The 15,043-nt window shown below is 42.3% G+C and overlaps 1 protein-coding gene across 1 annotated transcript in view; it reads left to right on the plus strand.

The window, feature by feature from the left end:
• The window catches only part of LOC143781991 (collagen alpha-6(VI) chain-like), a 251,975-nt gene that overhangs the window by 67,979 nt on the left and 168,953 nt on the right, over positions 1–15,043 (plus strand). Inside the window, exons 2-6 of the mRNA XM_077269012.1 lie at positions 2,196–2,323; positions 2,915–3,000; positions 4,207–4,310; positions 4,394–4,981; positions 5,710–5,778. Coding sequence (XP_077125127.1) covers positions 4,241–4,310; positions 4,394–4,981; positions 5,710–5,778 — 727 coding nt within the window. The 5' untranslated portion in view covers positions 2,196–2,323; positions 2,915–3,000; positions 4,207–4,240. The remainder of the gene's footprint in view (positions 1–2,195; positions 2,324–2,914; positions 3,001–4,206; positions 4,311–4,393; positions 4,982–5,709; positions 5,779–15,043) is intronic.

The following is a 15,043-nucleotide window of genomic DNA, read 5'->3' on the forward strand; positions in this document are numbered from 1 at the left end:
TCAGACATGACAATGTGGCAATATTCTTATTGAGAAGTGTGCTTATTGAGAAGTGTGCTACTCTCCATGGTCCTGAAATGGCTGTCATTCTTGGGTGAAGAACAGATAGCAGTGCTACACTCATTTTGACAGCAATTTTTTTTCTTTAGGCCAAATATTTTTTGACAAATCTCCCACAATATATTTCTTAAAAATCAATGTACACTTATGTGCCCACATGGACTCGTAGCTGAGAAGCTCAACCGTCAAGCTGCCCTGACCCACCACTGCCTATGCAGTGTGATTGCCATCCTCTATTTTACTATGTGAAGCAAAAACAGCATGCACATCTGTAAGGGGTGGACACAGACTGCAGAAGGCCCTATGCAAGAAATCTCCCCCACCCCCATACTGCAACAAAGCTATGTAAATGTATTGATTGTACAATTTATTACTAGTTTAGAGCACAACTATCAAATCTAAACAATAAATGTAAGATCCATATTTGACAACTGAATATAAGACAAAGCAGTTATGCAACTGAGATGTCATATTCGGATGTGCTTATCGTGGCCAATCGCTTGTCAAGCAGTACAGAATTCCATTGCCTTATCTATTGGTGCTGAGCTAAAGTTTTTATTGATGCCATTCTGAGTTTTATATGATGTTTTGATTGCTTTTTATTTAGTTATTAAAATTGTGGTGACCAAAGAAAAGCAAACTTGGAATTTAGATTTTTGAATAGCATTATTTGAAATTTTTAATCAATTTTTTTAATTTCCCCTGGCTGCCTTGACAACCCATTGTCACCCCGAAATCTCATCAAGAGGGACTGATGGGAGCAGGTGCATGAGTGCACTGGATATCACATCAAATAAATGTTGTTGTCAATGATTGACAGTGCATTTAAATGATTAAATAGCAGTGATGAGAGCTAGCTCCAGTCACTGCTGATACAGGCAGATGCTGTGTAATGCTAGCTGCTTCTGCTGGGTATGGGGTTGACTGAGCACCAGAGCATGGATCCCATTCTTGTGACCACGTGTATGTAATTTGAATACTCATGGTCACTTGCTGACTAGTTGCCTTTGGCTGCTCTCAATAGAAAAGAACTGTGAGCAGCTGGACAAAAATAGTCAGTACGTGACCACATGAATGAATCGCACCAACAATCATGACTGGGATTTATGTTAAGGGTTGTAACAGGATCATTTAAACAATTGTATATTTAGTCAGTATGATGTCCCATGTTCAATGGACAGCAAATTAACCCAGTGATAGCCAGTGTACCAGATACGTGAGTGATTTTTCATATGTACTTAATGTTCTATGTGAAAGAGATTGCAGCTTGTGCTTATACCAGGCTAGTGCATGTCACTGTCAGCCGGCTGTGCACACAATTTGTTGATATGTGTCAGACACTTTCCTCAGGTGACCACTATTGCTGACATATAAATTAATTTTTATTTTTGAAGACAGTAGTCGTATAAAATTTCCACAAGGAAGGCTGTACTATACTGTCACACTGGTTCACCATAATTTCTGTTGTAGCTTCCTGCTCCAATCTTCGACTCCAGGACACAGAAAACACTTGCATATCATCCCCTGTCAGCCAATCACAGATGTGTTTATAAAGCAAAGTCTGTGATTGGCTGACAGGCAATGAGACACAAATGCACGGCACAGGCAGGTGTCAGCAGCACTCTGAGCAGAGGGAATCACACGCTGCGATGCTCAGCATGAGTGACTCACTCCTTCCCCACAGTGTCTCCACATAGATTCGACCAGAGGCAGCATCAACATTAACAGGTGAGGAAAGAGGCCCCTTTCCAAATAATCATCTGTAGAGTGCAGCAGGGTGGGCCCCTGGGTCACCTGTTAGTGCTGATGCAACCGCTGGCTCTGTGATGGACTATGCTTTCCCATTGGGGTATGTCTACCCCTGACGTCTGTCATTATTAAAACTTTTTGTTACTTTTTGTTGTTTTCCAGCATCCAGCGAACATGTCCTACCCGCTTTCTCCTTCTATTTGTTACAGCTACATATCAGTTAATTTGTACAGACAGAAAATTCCAGAAAACTCATACCTAGACTTTTTCTGTCTTAACTCTGATCATTTTAACTTGCAATATTACCCTTTGCAACGTTTGTGGTGTTCTCTGTATTCCACATTTTTTTTGCACTTACAACTGTTTTTTTTCTCTCATTTCAACAGATATTCAATATTTGGTAGAATCGGAGGGACAGGACTGACACTAATTTTGGCAGTGCTATAGTAAAAGTTGAAGGAAAAGACAAGAGGAAACAGAGGAGAGTCTTCTGGGTTCATTGATGAAGCAGAAGGTAAGTGTTCCTATTTCCTGGTGATTTCTCCAAATATCTGAAAGACCATCACACGCAGCATGCACATAATTAACTTCTAGAATTTTTAGCCTCTTTATCATAAAGCAACAGCTTCCAAGGCTCTGTTCACAATTATATATTGTTATGTTTCCAAATGTTATAGTTTTAAGGTAGAGAGTCCAGCCTATAACCGAGAATGCTGACCAAAGGAAGGCAAAAACCCTATGAAGCCGACCCTAATTGCCCCATATAGGAGAAAAATTCCTTCCTGATTTCTCATATGGCAATTAGACTAGTTCCCTGGATCAAAGTCCCATCACAGAATCTAGTGCCCATAACCTGTAATCTTATATTTTTCAAGGAAGGCTTGCTAGTCGATCTTTCCAGTATTTTGATGGCAAGAATAGTAAATTTAGAAAGAAATGTTCCATCATGGTTGACACGGCTCAGTGTTCAACTGATTCCTTGATGCTAGTGTGAAGAAAGGCTACTAATACATAATATGAATTAATAACATCTTGGAATTGTATTTTGTTACTAAGTACAATGTTTCTAATTTTCTCCTTAAATGTACACATTCTTCTATTGCAGAATCCAAAAATCACCATTCGAAGCAATGTTTTCATAAATCAGACTACAAGCTCTTGGATCAGAGATAGTCACTGATCTATATTCTTGTATGTATAAAAAAAAAATTTCACTCACGCTATGGGAACCAAAGTAATTGTTAATTCTAGACAAAATATTATTACTACAATAATCACTTCTCTTCCTCCATTACTTTTAGCAATTAAAAATAATAATCAAGCAACAATGTTTTACTCTTATTGCTGTCAGAGCTTTGTTTTTTATAATACAAACCAAGTCCCCATTGTTAGGGCTGGCTGAACGCACCGAGTAATTAGAGAGATGTTATTTGGTGCGTTCGCAGCCCGGGGTCCATCGTGCTGGAGAGAACCTGCTGCTGGCAAATGGCCGCCCTATATGGCAGTAGAAGTGAACTCTGTTACTTCACAGAGTCGCCTAAAGAAAGTACTGTGTCCTGTTAAACTCACAGGGGTACACAGCAACTGCCAAGCAGAAAGCAGTTTGTGGTTACGCAATCATACAATCTCCTCACCGGAGAAGCCGGTATTCTAGGGGCTTATTTCAGCAGGGGCCCTGAATCCATACACACAATCTCCTCACCGGAGGTGCCGGTATTCTAGGGGCTTATTTCAGCCGGGTCCCTGAACACATATACACATAACCACACTGGCGCAAAGCACATAACTTAGATTTGATACTAGCGCATGGCCGTGCGGCCATGCGAACCTTTTATAGCTGCAGCAAGTACAGGACCTTTCTAGAAGGACCAATGAGAAGCTGCCACAGAGCCTGAGCAACTTCAGGACCTGCCTGGAGAACCAATAGGTTTTGCTGCAGGATATAAGCATGTGACCCTCAATCTCTACTGAGAGATCTTACTCTGGGCATGCTCAGAACGAGAAAAGCAGGACTTAGTCCCAGAAGCATCTGCTCGCGACTGCCCAGCACTGGCTTCAATGGCAGAAGCTGGAAAAGCACCAGTAACCCTTTGCACAGAGTCAGACTGAGCGAGATGCTGGGACCGACGTCTCTGCTGAGCAGGCTCCACTGCGGCAGGAGAAGAATGGGAGACCACAGTGGAGATGGCCCGAGATTCCCCCTGTGCAGAGGTGGGAACTCGACCCCCAACACCCATAGCTATAGGATTAAAAGAGAACATGCTGGCTTCCAATAAAGTGGGCTTGTTGTGCAATTTTGCCATACAAGCTATTTGTTTACATTTGTCTTTTTTATTAATTTTTATGTGTTATGTTAAACTGACATTTCTCTTGCTTACTACACATTTTTATCTTTAGAAACGTTCAATAGCTACACTGTGGTGCTCTGAAAATGAGATTTGTGTTTGGTTTACTGGTGCTGGTTATCCAGCTGGACCTGTCATCTGCTCAAGATACTACTGGTAAGCTTAAGAATGCAGAATACTTGTTCCTAAACTTTGCCCTTGATCTATTTTTTTTTGTAATTTGTTCTTTGTGATTACAGTCCCGGAATATGCAGATCTTGTATTTCTGGTGGACAATTCAAATAATATCGGAAAAACGATCTTCAACCAAGTGAAATCCTTTATATCAAGGACAGTCTCTCAAATGCAGATAGGCGCTGACCAGTATCGAATTGGTTTAGCACGTTACAATGATGATCTACAGGTTGATTTTTCTTTATCTACATTCAAAGCGAAAAACCCAGTACTAAATTATATAAAAAATAAGTTTGATTTTCAAGGTGGGTCTTTGAAGATGGGTAATGCCCTTGCCAAAGTAAAGGAATCATTATTTAATGAAATAAGCATAAGAGACAAATCGATGTACCCACCGGTTCTTGTTGTGATCACCTCTGGGCCGTCACTTGATGATGTTCAATTATCAGCAGATGCTCTAAAACAAGACAATGTCAGGATTATTGCAATGGGACTAAAGAATGCCTCTATAAGTCAGCTGGAAGCAATGGCAACATCACCCAGGCTTGCTTTTATGATAAATAATGTCCGAGACCTGAATACATTTTCAAAGGATTTGGTATCTACTATCCAAGATGTGGTCAAAAACAGTTATTATTTTCCAAGCACCCAAGGTGAGAGCATGTCAGCTATTCTCCTTTATTTGTCCCTTCCCCTTTGTTGGATTAGCATCCTACTGGAAAGGACATCAACAGGAATATAACTAAAGCAAACTGTGAAAGTTGCCAAACTATTAACAAATACGTTAAAACTAGAGCATGTACTTTCAATCTACAATGTCCTAACCATAACGTAATAACTACTATAACTTAACATTAGTAATTTCACAAATAATAGAATTCAAATGATTAACCCGTCTTTAATTTGTTTGGTCGTCAATATAGCGAAACCCAAAAAGATCCTTTCGGTATTTCACTGCATGTAAATAGCAACAAAGTAATAACATAGTATCTTAAAAAAATAATAAAGTAATATCCAAAAAAGTAACTAACATTTACTGATTGGCACTAATAGATTGTAATAATCCTGTCAAATAACTTTTATACTTTGTCATAATCATATTAATAACAAATATTATTATTACTAAGATTACTATTATTATTAAAAGTTGTCAACTTGAAGAGCTTTTTAAGGCTGGGTTTATATGTAGTAAAACTTTTGTTTGAGAATTGACTGTAAACTGGACTGTGAACTGGAAACTGTTATTTTATCCACCGGTTTCCCATTGTATAATTTATATTACAACGGCTAGTTTCATACCGGAAATGTTTTCTTAAAAAAACCTTAACTGCAACAGTTTTGACTTTGAGCTATCTAACATTTCATTTTACTATTTCCATAGGAACTTTAGTATTTCCTACTGCACCTTCTCCAACAACAGTTTACAGCGTTGTGTATAACCAAACTGCAGGTAATGTTCTCTGGTGGCCTAAATATTGTATAATTACTGGGCCATTTTCAGCCTAACTGTTCTTAAATTTGTTATTGCTTCTAAAGTCAGTCTGCATTTTTTTAAATTAATTAAGGTTTCCTTCAAAAACACATTTTTACAGTGTTTCTATAATCTTGTAAAAATCAGCATAGGTTTCAAGCTTTTTTGCAGCTTTTTTTTACAATCGTTAGTAAAGATATTTTTATTTTGCAACTTTATGATGTTATGTTTTTGAAGTCTAACAGAAAAACTTGTGGGAAAAAACAGATGAAACATTATATTTATATCATACTGCATTTCAATAGTTCACGATAAAGTACATAGGAACATCTGGCTACAGCGTTTATGACAGAAAAAATAACATTTTTCTTAATAACCATTAAATTACCATGAAAAACACTGAAAAATAGTGTTGAGCGATACCGTCCGATACTTGAAAGTATCTGTATCGGAAAGTATCGGCCGATACCGGCAAAGTATCGGATCTCGCCGATACCGATACCCGATACCAATACAAGTCAATGGGACTCAAGTATTGGAAGGTATCCCTGATGGTTCCCAGGGTCTGAAGGAGAGGAAACTCTCCTTCAGGCCCTGGGATCCATATGAATGTGTAAAATAAAGAATTAAAATAAAAAATATTGATATACTCACTTCTCCGACGCAGCCTGGACCTTACCGCTGTGAACCGGCAGCCTTCTTTGCTTAAAATGAGCGCGTTCAGTACCTTCCATGATGTCATGGCTTCTGATTGGTCGCGTGCCGCTCATGTGACCGCCACGCGACCAATCAGAAGCCGTGACGTCATCCTGTCAACCTGAGGGATGACGTCGCGGCTTGTGATTGGTCACGTGGCGGTCACATGAGCGGCACGCGACCAATCAGAAGCCGTGACATCATGGAAGGTACAGAACGTGCTCATTTTAAGCAAAGCAGGCTGCCGGTTACTACCAGGGCGCGTCAGAGGGTGAGTATATCCCTATTTTTTATTTTAATTCTTTATTTTTTACATGGATATGGATCCCAGGGCCTGAAGGAGAGTTTCCTCTCCTTCAGACCCTGGGAACCATACACTGGGAACTTCCGATTCCGATTCCCGATACCACAAAAGTATCGGATCTCGGTATCGGTATTCCGATACCGCAAGTATCGGCCGATGCCCGATACTTGCGGTATCGGAATGCTCAACACTACTGAAAAACAATTATTGTGTACTCAGACTTAGGCCGACTTCAGGCATCAGTTCAGACCATAATGTACAGATTCACCCTGAGACTTTCAACAAAAACTCACATAGATGAGTTCAAGTCAGGATACTCATGATCAGTTTATACATCATTGTCTAAAATTGGCCTTAGAGAATTTGTGCCAAGATAGCAATTTAGCACAGATTCATAAGATAGATGATGACTTGTTGATTACTGGGGTTTACCTAGTCCAATAGAGAGGGACTTACCATTGAAGCCCAGATGTATTGGACTGCCAAACATGGCCAATAACCGATGCTTTATTCAGATGCGGCACTACTGCGTCTCGGAGTCCCAACAGAATTAATTCCTCTGATCAGCAAGCTTTCCTCAGTGAGTTCATAACTTGCTTTCCTGGTACAAACCCTTCAATGTGTGTGACAAGTAGACAAAATCAGTACTCACCAGTCAATTAAATGCATAGTCCTTTACTCCAAAAGCCAGGACATAGACGAGGTATGCAGGGGTTGCGGGGAGTGAGGACAATGGCCATTGTGCGTTGTTACAACTCTTCTACAGGTCCAGGTCACAAACTCAAGTTGTTTATTTAAACATAAGGACCTTTATCTGATTTGTTAAAATGTGCTTCTAAATTTCCATTTCAGCAGCCATTACAGAGGATATGTCTGGATAGCCTTAACTTTTCTCCCGCAGGGCGCAGACAGACAGCCATATAACTCATGCCAGCATCCCATTGCAATGCAGGGACTGGCTGTCTGCTCTCCGGACCTGAACTTGACAGCATGATGCATTTCTATGCAGCTGTCAAGCTCAGGTCAGGAGACCAGACGTTCAGTTAAAGGATTGCAATGTGTTCCTTGCACGAGTCATACCACCATCTGTCTGCGCCCTTAGAAAAGGGTCTGCTGTGACATAGCACCTTAAATGGTAACCAATTAGGTATCCCTCTAATAAAAAGTTTACCTTTTGAAAGAAATAAATAGCAAAGTAGAAAGCTGCACTCTGAAAGACTCCAATTAGTGATGAGCGAACGTGTTCACTCGAACCTGGTGTTCGATCGGACATTAGGGCGTTCGAAGGTGTTCGGTATTCGGCCGAACATCTCGCGGTACTCGAGTGAAATCTCGTTTTTGTTTTTCTCATTTTTGGCGGTTTTTCAAGGAGCCAATCATGTTAGGTGAGCCTTCTAAGCTACTAGCATGACGTAGGGACATGTACAAGACGAGAGCAGTGAGTGGCTGGCCAGATCAGGTGACCTGACCAGCCAATAGACTGCTTTCATTATGTTCGGCGCTTTCAGCCATTTGCAGTGTGAAAGAGCATAGGGACAGACGTGCTGGGGGGACTGGGAATTGATAGGGACTAGAGCAGGGACAAAGACCAGAATTAATCAGGCAGGCAGGGTGCAGAAATCAACAGCCCTTGTCAGGGCTAATCTACGTTTACTACTACTAGTCCTCTCTTGTATTTGCTGGCTAGCTGTGTGGCAGCTGGGACCAGGAGTGCAGCGGCCGCCATCTTAGCTGCGCACTCACTGTCTCAGTGCCAAGTCTCAATCTCAGTCTCCAAGTCAATCTTTATAGGCATTAGGCATTAGGCAGGGATCGTGTGTGCATTAGGCTGGGCTTTATAGTGCGGCATCCGCCATTTTGGGCGAACGCCGCACTATTAGAATATCGGCTGCTGGATGTTCCTCAGACTCCATTTAGCCTCCAGCACACGCTGTCTGTAACCTCATTTGTGCTGCTGTCTGGGACTTGTAGTGCCTCAGACTCCAGCACACGCTGTAACCTTATTTGTGCTGCTGTCTGGGACTTGTAGTGCCTCAGACTCCAGCACACGCTGTAACCTCATTTGTGCTGCTGTCTGGGACTTGTAGTGCCTCAGACTCCGTAGAGTGGTACAGCACACGCTGTCACCTCATTTAATAATAATAATATTAATTAATAACAATAATTAATAAATTAAAAAAGGAAATATTTGCGGCCTAAAAATAAAACCGCATAAGATATAAAAATGCATTTTTGAGTGATACAGATATACCACACCTGGCCCAAAAATATTTGTTTAGCGTACACATAAGCGCAGTGTACAGAATACGCAATTCTGCCACATATATAGTATATATATATAGTATAGAATACCCTACATTCTAATCCAAGGTTTTGTGTGTCCAAAAAACCGCATTAGATAAAAATTGCATTTTTATAGCACGCCATATCTAATAGTTAAAGAAATAAAGGGTATTTGATGTGAAGAAATACCACAAATATAAACACAGTTTTATATCTGTTACTGGTACCCAAGTTTTGTGGTTCAAAAATACGCTCTGTATTTAGTGACTAGGCCTGTTGCCAGATTTGTGCACGCCATATCTAATAGTTAAAGAAATAAAGGGTATTTGATGTGAAGAAATACCACAAATATAAACACAGTTTTATATCTGTTACTGGTACCCAAGTTTTGTGGTTCAAAAATACGCTCTGTATTTAGTGACTAGGCCTGTTGCCAGATTTGTGCACGCCATATCTAATAGTTAAAGAAATAAAGGGTATTTGATGTGAAGAAATACCACAAATATAAACACAGTTTTATATCTGTTACTGGTACCCAAGTTTTGTGGTTCAAAAATACGCTCTGTATTTAGTGACTAGGCCTGTTGCCAGATTTGTGCACGCCATATCTAATAGTTAAAGAAATAAAGGGTATTTGATGTGAAGAAATACCACAAATATAAACACAGTTTTATATCTGTTACTGGTACCCAAGTTTTGTGGTTCAAAAATACGCTCTGTATTTAGTGACTAGGCCTGTTGCCAGATTTGTGCACGCCATATCTAATAGTTAAAGAAATAAAGGGTATTTGATGTGAAGAAATACCACAAATATAAACACAGTTTTATATCTGTTACTGGTACCCAAGTTTTGTGGTTCAAAAATACGCTCTGTATTTAGTGACTAGGCCTGTTGCCAGATTTGTGCACGCCATATCTAATAGTTAAAGAAATAAAGGGTATTTGATGTGAAGAAATACCACAAATATAAACACAGTTTTATATCTGTTACTGGTACCCAAGTTTTGTGGTCCAAAAATAAGCTCTGTATTTAGTGACTAGGCCTGTGGCCAGTTTTGTGCACGCCATATCTAATAGTTACATAAAGAAGGGGTATTTGATCTGAAGAAATACCACAAATATAAAACACAGTTTTATATCTGTTACTGATACACATCAGTTTGCTGTAAACCAAGGTTTGGTTGCATAAAATACGCTCTTTACCGAATAGTCCTTTTTGCAACACGCAATATATCCTCTGTTTGGACAAATAGAGTGTATTTCACCTTCATAACTAGCTTTTCTAGCATAACCTTTACAATGGTGAACCCCAGGGGTAAGGGACGAGGACGAGGACGTGGTCGTGGGCGTCAAAGTGAGGTTGCAGGCAGAGGCCGTAGTCCTGGGCAGGGTGACACAGTACCTGCTTCTGATGGAGCACTGGAACGCCGCAGAGTACCCTTTTCTAGCTTCCTGTCCCAATTTACAGTGTCACGTGGCACACCCCTATTGGATCCCCAGCAGTGCGAACAGGTGATCAACTGGATAGCGGATAATGCATCCAGTAGTTTATCCACCGCCCAGTCTTCCACGCAGTCCACCAACGCTAGCTGTCATGATCTCCATGGCCAGAGAACTAGCATAAGCCTCAATAGGAACAAGCTCTTGGAAGATGTAACTATACTGACCATGAACTAAACCTACCGCATCATCTAGAAGTAGCCAGGTAGCATGTCCTACTTTTTATCCCTATATGCCCAGCGCCGGCCGGAGAACTAAATAATGCTAGCAGAGGGAAATATAAGACCTGACTCACCTCTAGAGAAATGCCCAAAAAGGAGACAGAGGCCCCCCACATATATTGGCAGTGATATGAGATGAAACAACAAACGCAGCAGGAAAATAGTTTTAGCAAATTTGAGGTCCGCTTTCTAGATAGCAGAAGACAGAAAGCATACTTTCATGGTCAGTAGAAAACCCTAACAAAACACATCCAGAAATTACTTTAGGACTCTGGCATTAACTCATAATACCAGAGTGGCAATTCCTGATCAACAAGAGCTTTCCAGACACAGTAACGAAACTGCAGCTGTGAACTGGAACCAAAATACAAAAACAAAACATGGACGAATGTCCAACTTATCTAGTAGATGTCTGGGAGCAGGAACAAGCACAGAGAGGCTTCTGATAACATTGTTGACCGGCAAGCATCTAACAGAGAAGCCAGGTTATATAGCGACACCCAGATCTAATCAGAACAGGTGAACAGGGAAGATGATGTCACAAGTTCAATTCCACCAGTAGCCACCGGGGGAGCCCAGAATCCAAATTCACAACAGTACCCCCCCCTCAAGGAGGGGGCACCGAACCCTCACCAGAACCACCAGGGCGATCAGGATGGGCCCTATGAAAGGCACGAACCAGATCAGAGGCATGAACATCAGATGCAGTGACCCAAGAATTATCCTCCTGGCCGTATCCCTTCCACTTGACCAGATACTGGAGTCTCCGTCTGGAAACACGGGAGTCTAGGATTTTTTCCACAACGTACTCCAACTCACCCTCAACCAACACCGGAGCAGGAGGCTCAACGGAAGGCACAACCGGTGCCTCATACCTGCGCAATAACGACCGATGAAAAACGTTATGAATAGAAAAGGATGCAGGGAGGTCCAAACGGAAGGAAACAGGGTTAAGAATCTCCAATATTTTATACGGACCGATGAACCGAGGCTTAAACTTAGGAGATGAGACCCTCATAGGGACAAAACGAGAAGACAACCACACCAAATCTCCAACACAAAGCCGAGGACCAACACGACGGTGACGGTTGGCAAAAAGCTGAGTCTTCTCCTGGGACAACTTTAAATTGTCCATCACCTGCCCCCAGATATGATGCAATCTCTCCACCACCGCATCCACTCCAGGACAATCCGAGGATTCCATCTGACCGGAGGAAAATCGAGGGTGGAACCCCGAATTACAGAAAAACGGGGACACCAAAGTGGCAGAGCTGGCCCGATTATTGAGGGCGAACTCCGCCAATGGCAAAAAAGCAACCCAATCATCCTGGTCAGCAGACACAAAACACCTCAGATATGTCTCCAGGGTCTGATTAGTCCGCTCGGTCTGGCCATTAGTCTGAGGGTGAAAAGCAGACGAAAAAGACAAATCTATGCCCATCCTAGCACAGAATGCCCGCCAAAATCTAGACACAAATTGGGTTCCTCTGTCAGAAACGATATTCTCAGGAATACCATGCAAACGAACAACATTTTGAAAAAACAGGGGCACCAACTCGGAAGAAGAAGGCAATTTGGGCAGGGGAACCAAATGGACCATCTTAGAAAAACGGTCACACACCACCCAGATGACAGACATCTTCTGAGAAACAGGCAGATCTGAAATAAAATCCATCGAGATGTGTGTCCAAGGCCTCTTAGGAATAGGCAAGGGCAACAATAATCCACTAGCCCGAGAACAACAAGGCTTGGCCCGAGCACAAACGTCACAAGACTGCACAAAGCCTCGCACATCTCGTGACAGGGAAGGCCACCAGAAGGATCTTGCCACCAAATCCCTGGTACCAAAAATTCCAGGATGACCTGCCAATGCAGAAGAATGTACCTCAGAGATGACTCTACTAGTCCAATCATCAGGAACAAACAACCTATCAGGCGGACAACGATCCGGTCTATCCGCCTGAAACTCCTGCAAGGCCCGCCGCAGGTCTGGAGAAACGGCTGACAAGATAACTCCCTCCTTAAGAATACCTGTGGGGTCAGAGTTGCCGGGTGAATCAGGCTCAAAACTCCTAGAAAGGGCATCCGCCTTAACATTCTTAGAACCCGGTAGGTACGATACCACAAAATTAAACCGAGAGAAAAATAATGACCAGCGCGCCTGTCTAGGATTCAGGCGCCTGGCGGTCTCAAGATAGATCAAATTTTTGTGGTCAGTCAATACCACTACCTGATGTCTGGCCCCCTCGAGCCAATGGCGCCACTCCTCAAACGCCCACTTCATGGCCAAAAGCTCCCGATTCCCAACATCATAATTCCGCTCAGCGGGCGAAAATTTACGGGAAAAGAAGGCACAAGGCCTCATCACGGCGCAGTCAGAACTTTTCTGCGACAACACTGCCCCAGCCCCGATCTCAGAAGCGTCGACCTCAACCTGAAAAGGAAGAGTCACATCAGGCTGACGCAACACAGGGGCAGAAGAAAAACGGCGCTTAAGCTCCTGAAAGGCCTCCACAGCATCAGGGGACCAATTAGCAACATCAGCACCCTGTCTAGTCAAATCGGTCAATGGCTTAACGACATCCGAAAAACCAGAAATAAATCGACGATAAAAGTTGGCAAAGCCCAAAAATTTCTGAAGACTTTTAAGAGAAGAGGGCTGCGTCCAATCACAAATAGCTTGAACCTTGACAGGATCCATCTCAATGGAAGAGGGAGAAAAAATATATCCCAAAAAGGAAATTCTCTGAACCCCAAAAACGCACTTAGAACCCTTGACACACAGAGAATTAGACCGCAAAACCTGAAAAACCCTCTTAACTTGCCAGACATGAGAGTCCCAATCATCCGAAAAAATCAGAATATCATCCAGATACACTATCATAAATTTATCCAAAAAATCGCGGAAAATATCATGCATAAAGGACTGGAAGACTGAAGGGGCATTAGAAAGACCAAAAGGCATCACCAAATACTCAAAGTGGCCCTCGGGCGTATTAAATGCGGTTTTCCACTCATCCCCCTGCCTGATCCGCACCAAATTATACGCCCCACGGAGATCAATCTTAGAGAACCACTTGGCCCCCTTTATGCGAGCAAACAAATCAGTCAGCAACGGCAATGGGTATTGATATTTAACCGTGATTTTATTCAAAAGCCGATAATCAATACATGGTCTCAAAGAGCCGTCTTTTTTTGACACAAAGAAAAAACCGGCTCCTAAGGGAGATGACGATGGACGAATATGTCCCTTTTCCAAGGACTCCTTTATATATTCTCGCATAGCAGTATGTTCAGGCACAGACAGATTAAATAAACGACCCTTTGGGTATTTACTACCCGGAATTAAATCTATAGCACAATCGCACTCACGGTGCGGAGGTAGTGAACCCAGCTTGGGTTCTTCAAAGACGTCACGATAATCAGACAGGAACTCAGGGATTTCAGAGGGAATAGATGATGAAATGGACACCAAAGGTACGTCCCCATGAGTCCCCTTACATCCCCAGCTCAACACAGACATAGCTCTCCAGTCAAGGACTGGGTTGTGAGACTGCAGCCATGGCAATCCCAGCACCAAATCATCATGTAGATTATACAGCACCAGAAAACGAATAGTCTCCTGGTGATCCGGATTAATACACATAGTCACTTGTGTCCAGTATTGTGGTTTATTATTAGCCAATGGGGTGGAGTCAATCCCCTTCAGAGGAATAAGAGTCTCCAAAGGCTCTAAATCATACCCACAACGATTGGCAAAGGACCAATCCATAAGACTCAAAGCGGCGCCAGAGTCGATATAGGCGTCCGTAGTAATAGATGACAAAGAGCAAATCAGGGTCACAGACAAAATAAATTTAGACTGTAAAGTGCCAATGGGAACGGATTTATCAAGCTTTTTAGTACGCTTAAAGCATGCTGATATAACATGAGTAGAATCCCCACAATAGAAACACAACCCATTTTTCCGTCTAAAATTCTGCCGCTCGCTTCTGGACAGAATTCTATCACACTGCATGTTTTCTGGCGTCTTCTCAGTGGACACCGCCAGATGGTGCACTGGTTTGCGCTCCCGCAGACGCCTATCGATCTGAATGGCCATTGTCATGGACTCATTCAGACTTGCAGGCACAGGGAACCCCACCATAACATCCTTAATGGCATCAGAAAGACCCTCTCTGAAAGTAGCCGCCAAGGCACACTCATTCCACTGAGTAAGCACAGACCATTTACGGAATTT

This window comes from Ranitomeya variabilis, chromosome 6, assembly GCF_051348905.1.
Source record: "Ranitomeya variabilis isolate aRanVar5 chromosome 6, aRanVar5.hap1, whole genome shotgun sequence".
Taxonomy (NCBI): domain Eukaryota; kingdom Metazoa; phylum Chordata; class Amphibia; order Anura; family Dendrobatidae; genus Ranitomeya; species Ranitomeya variabilis.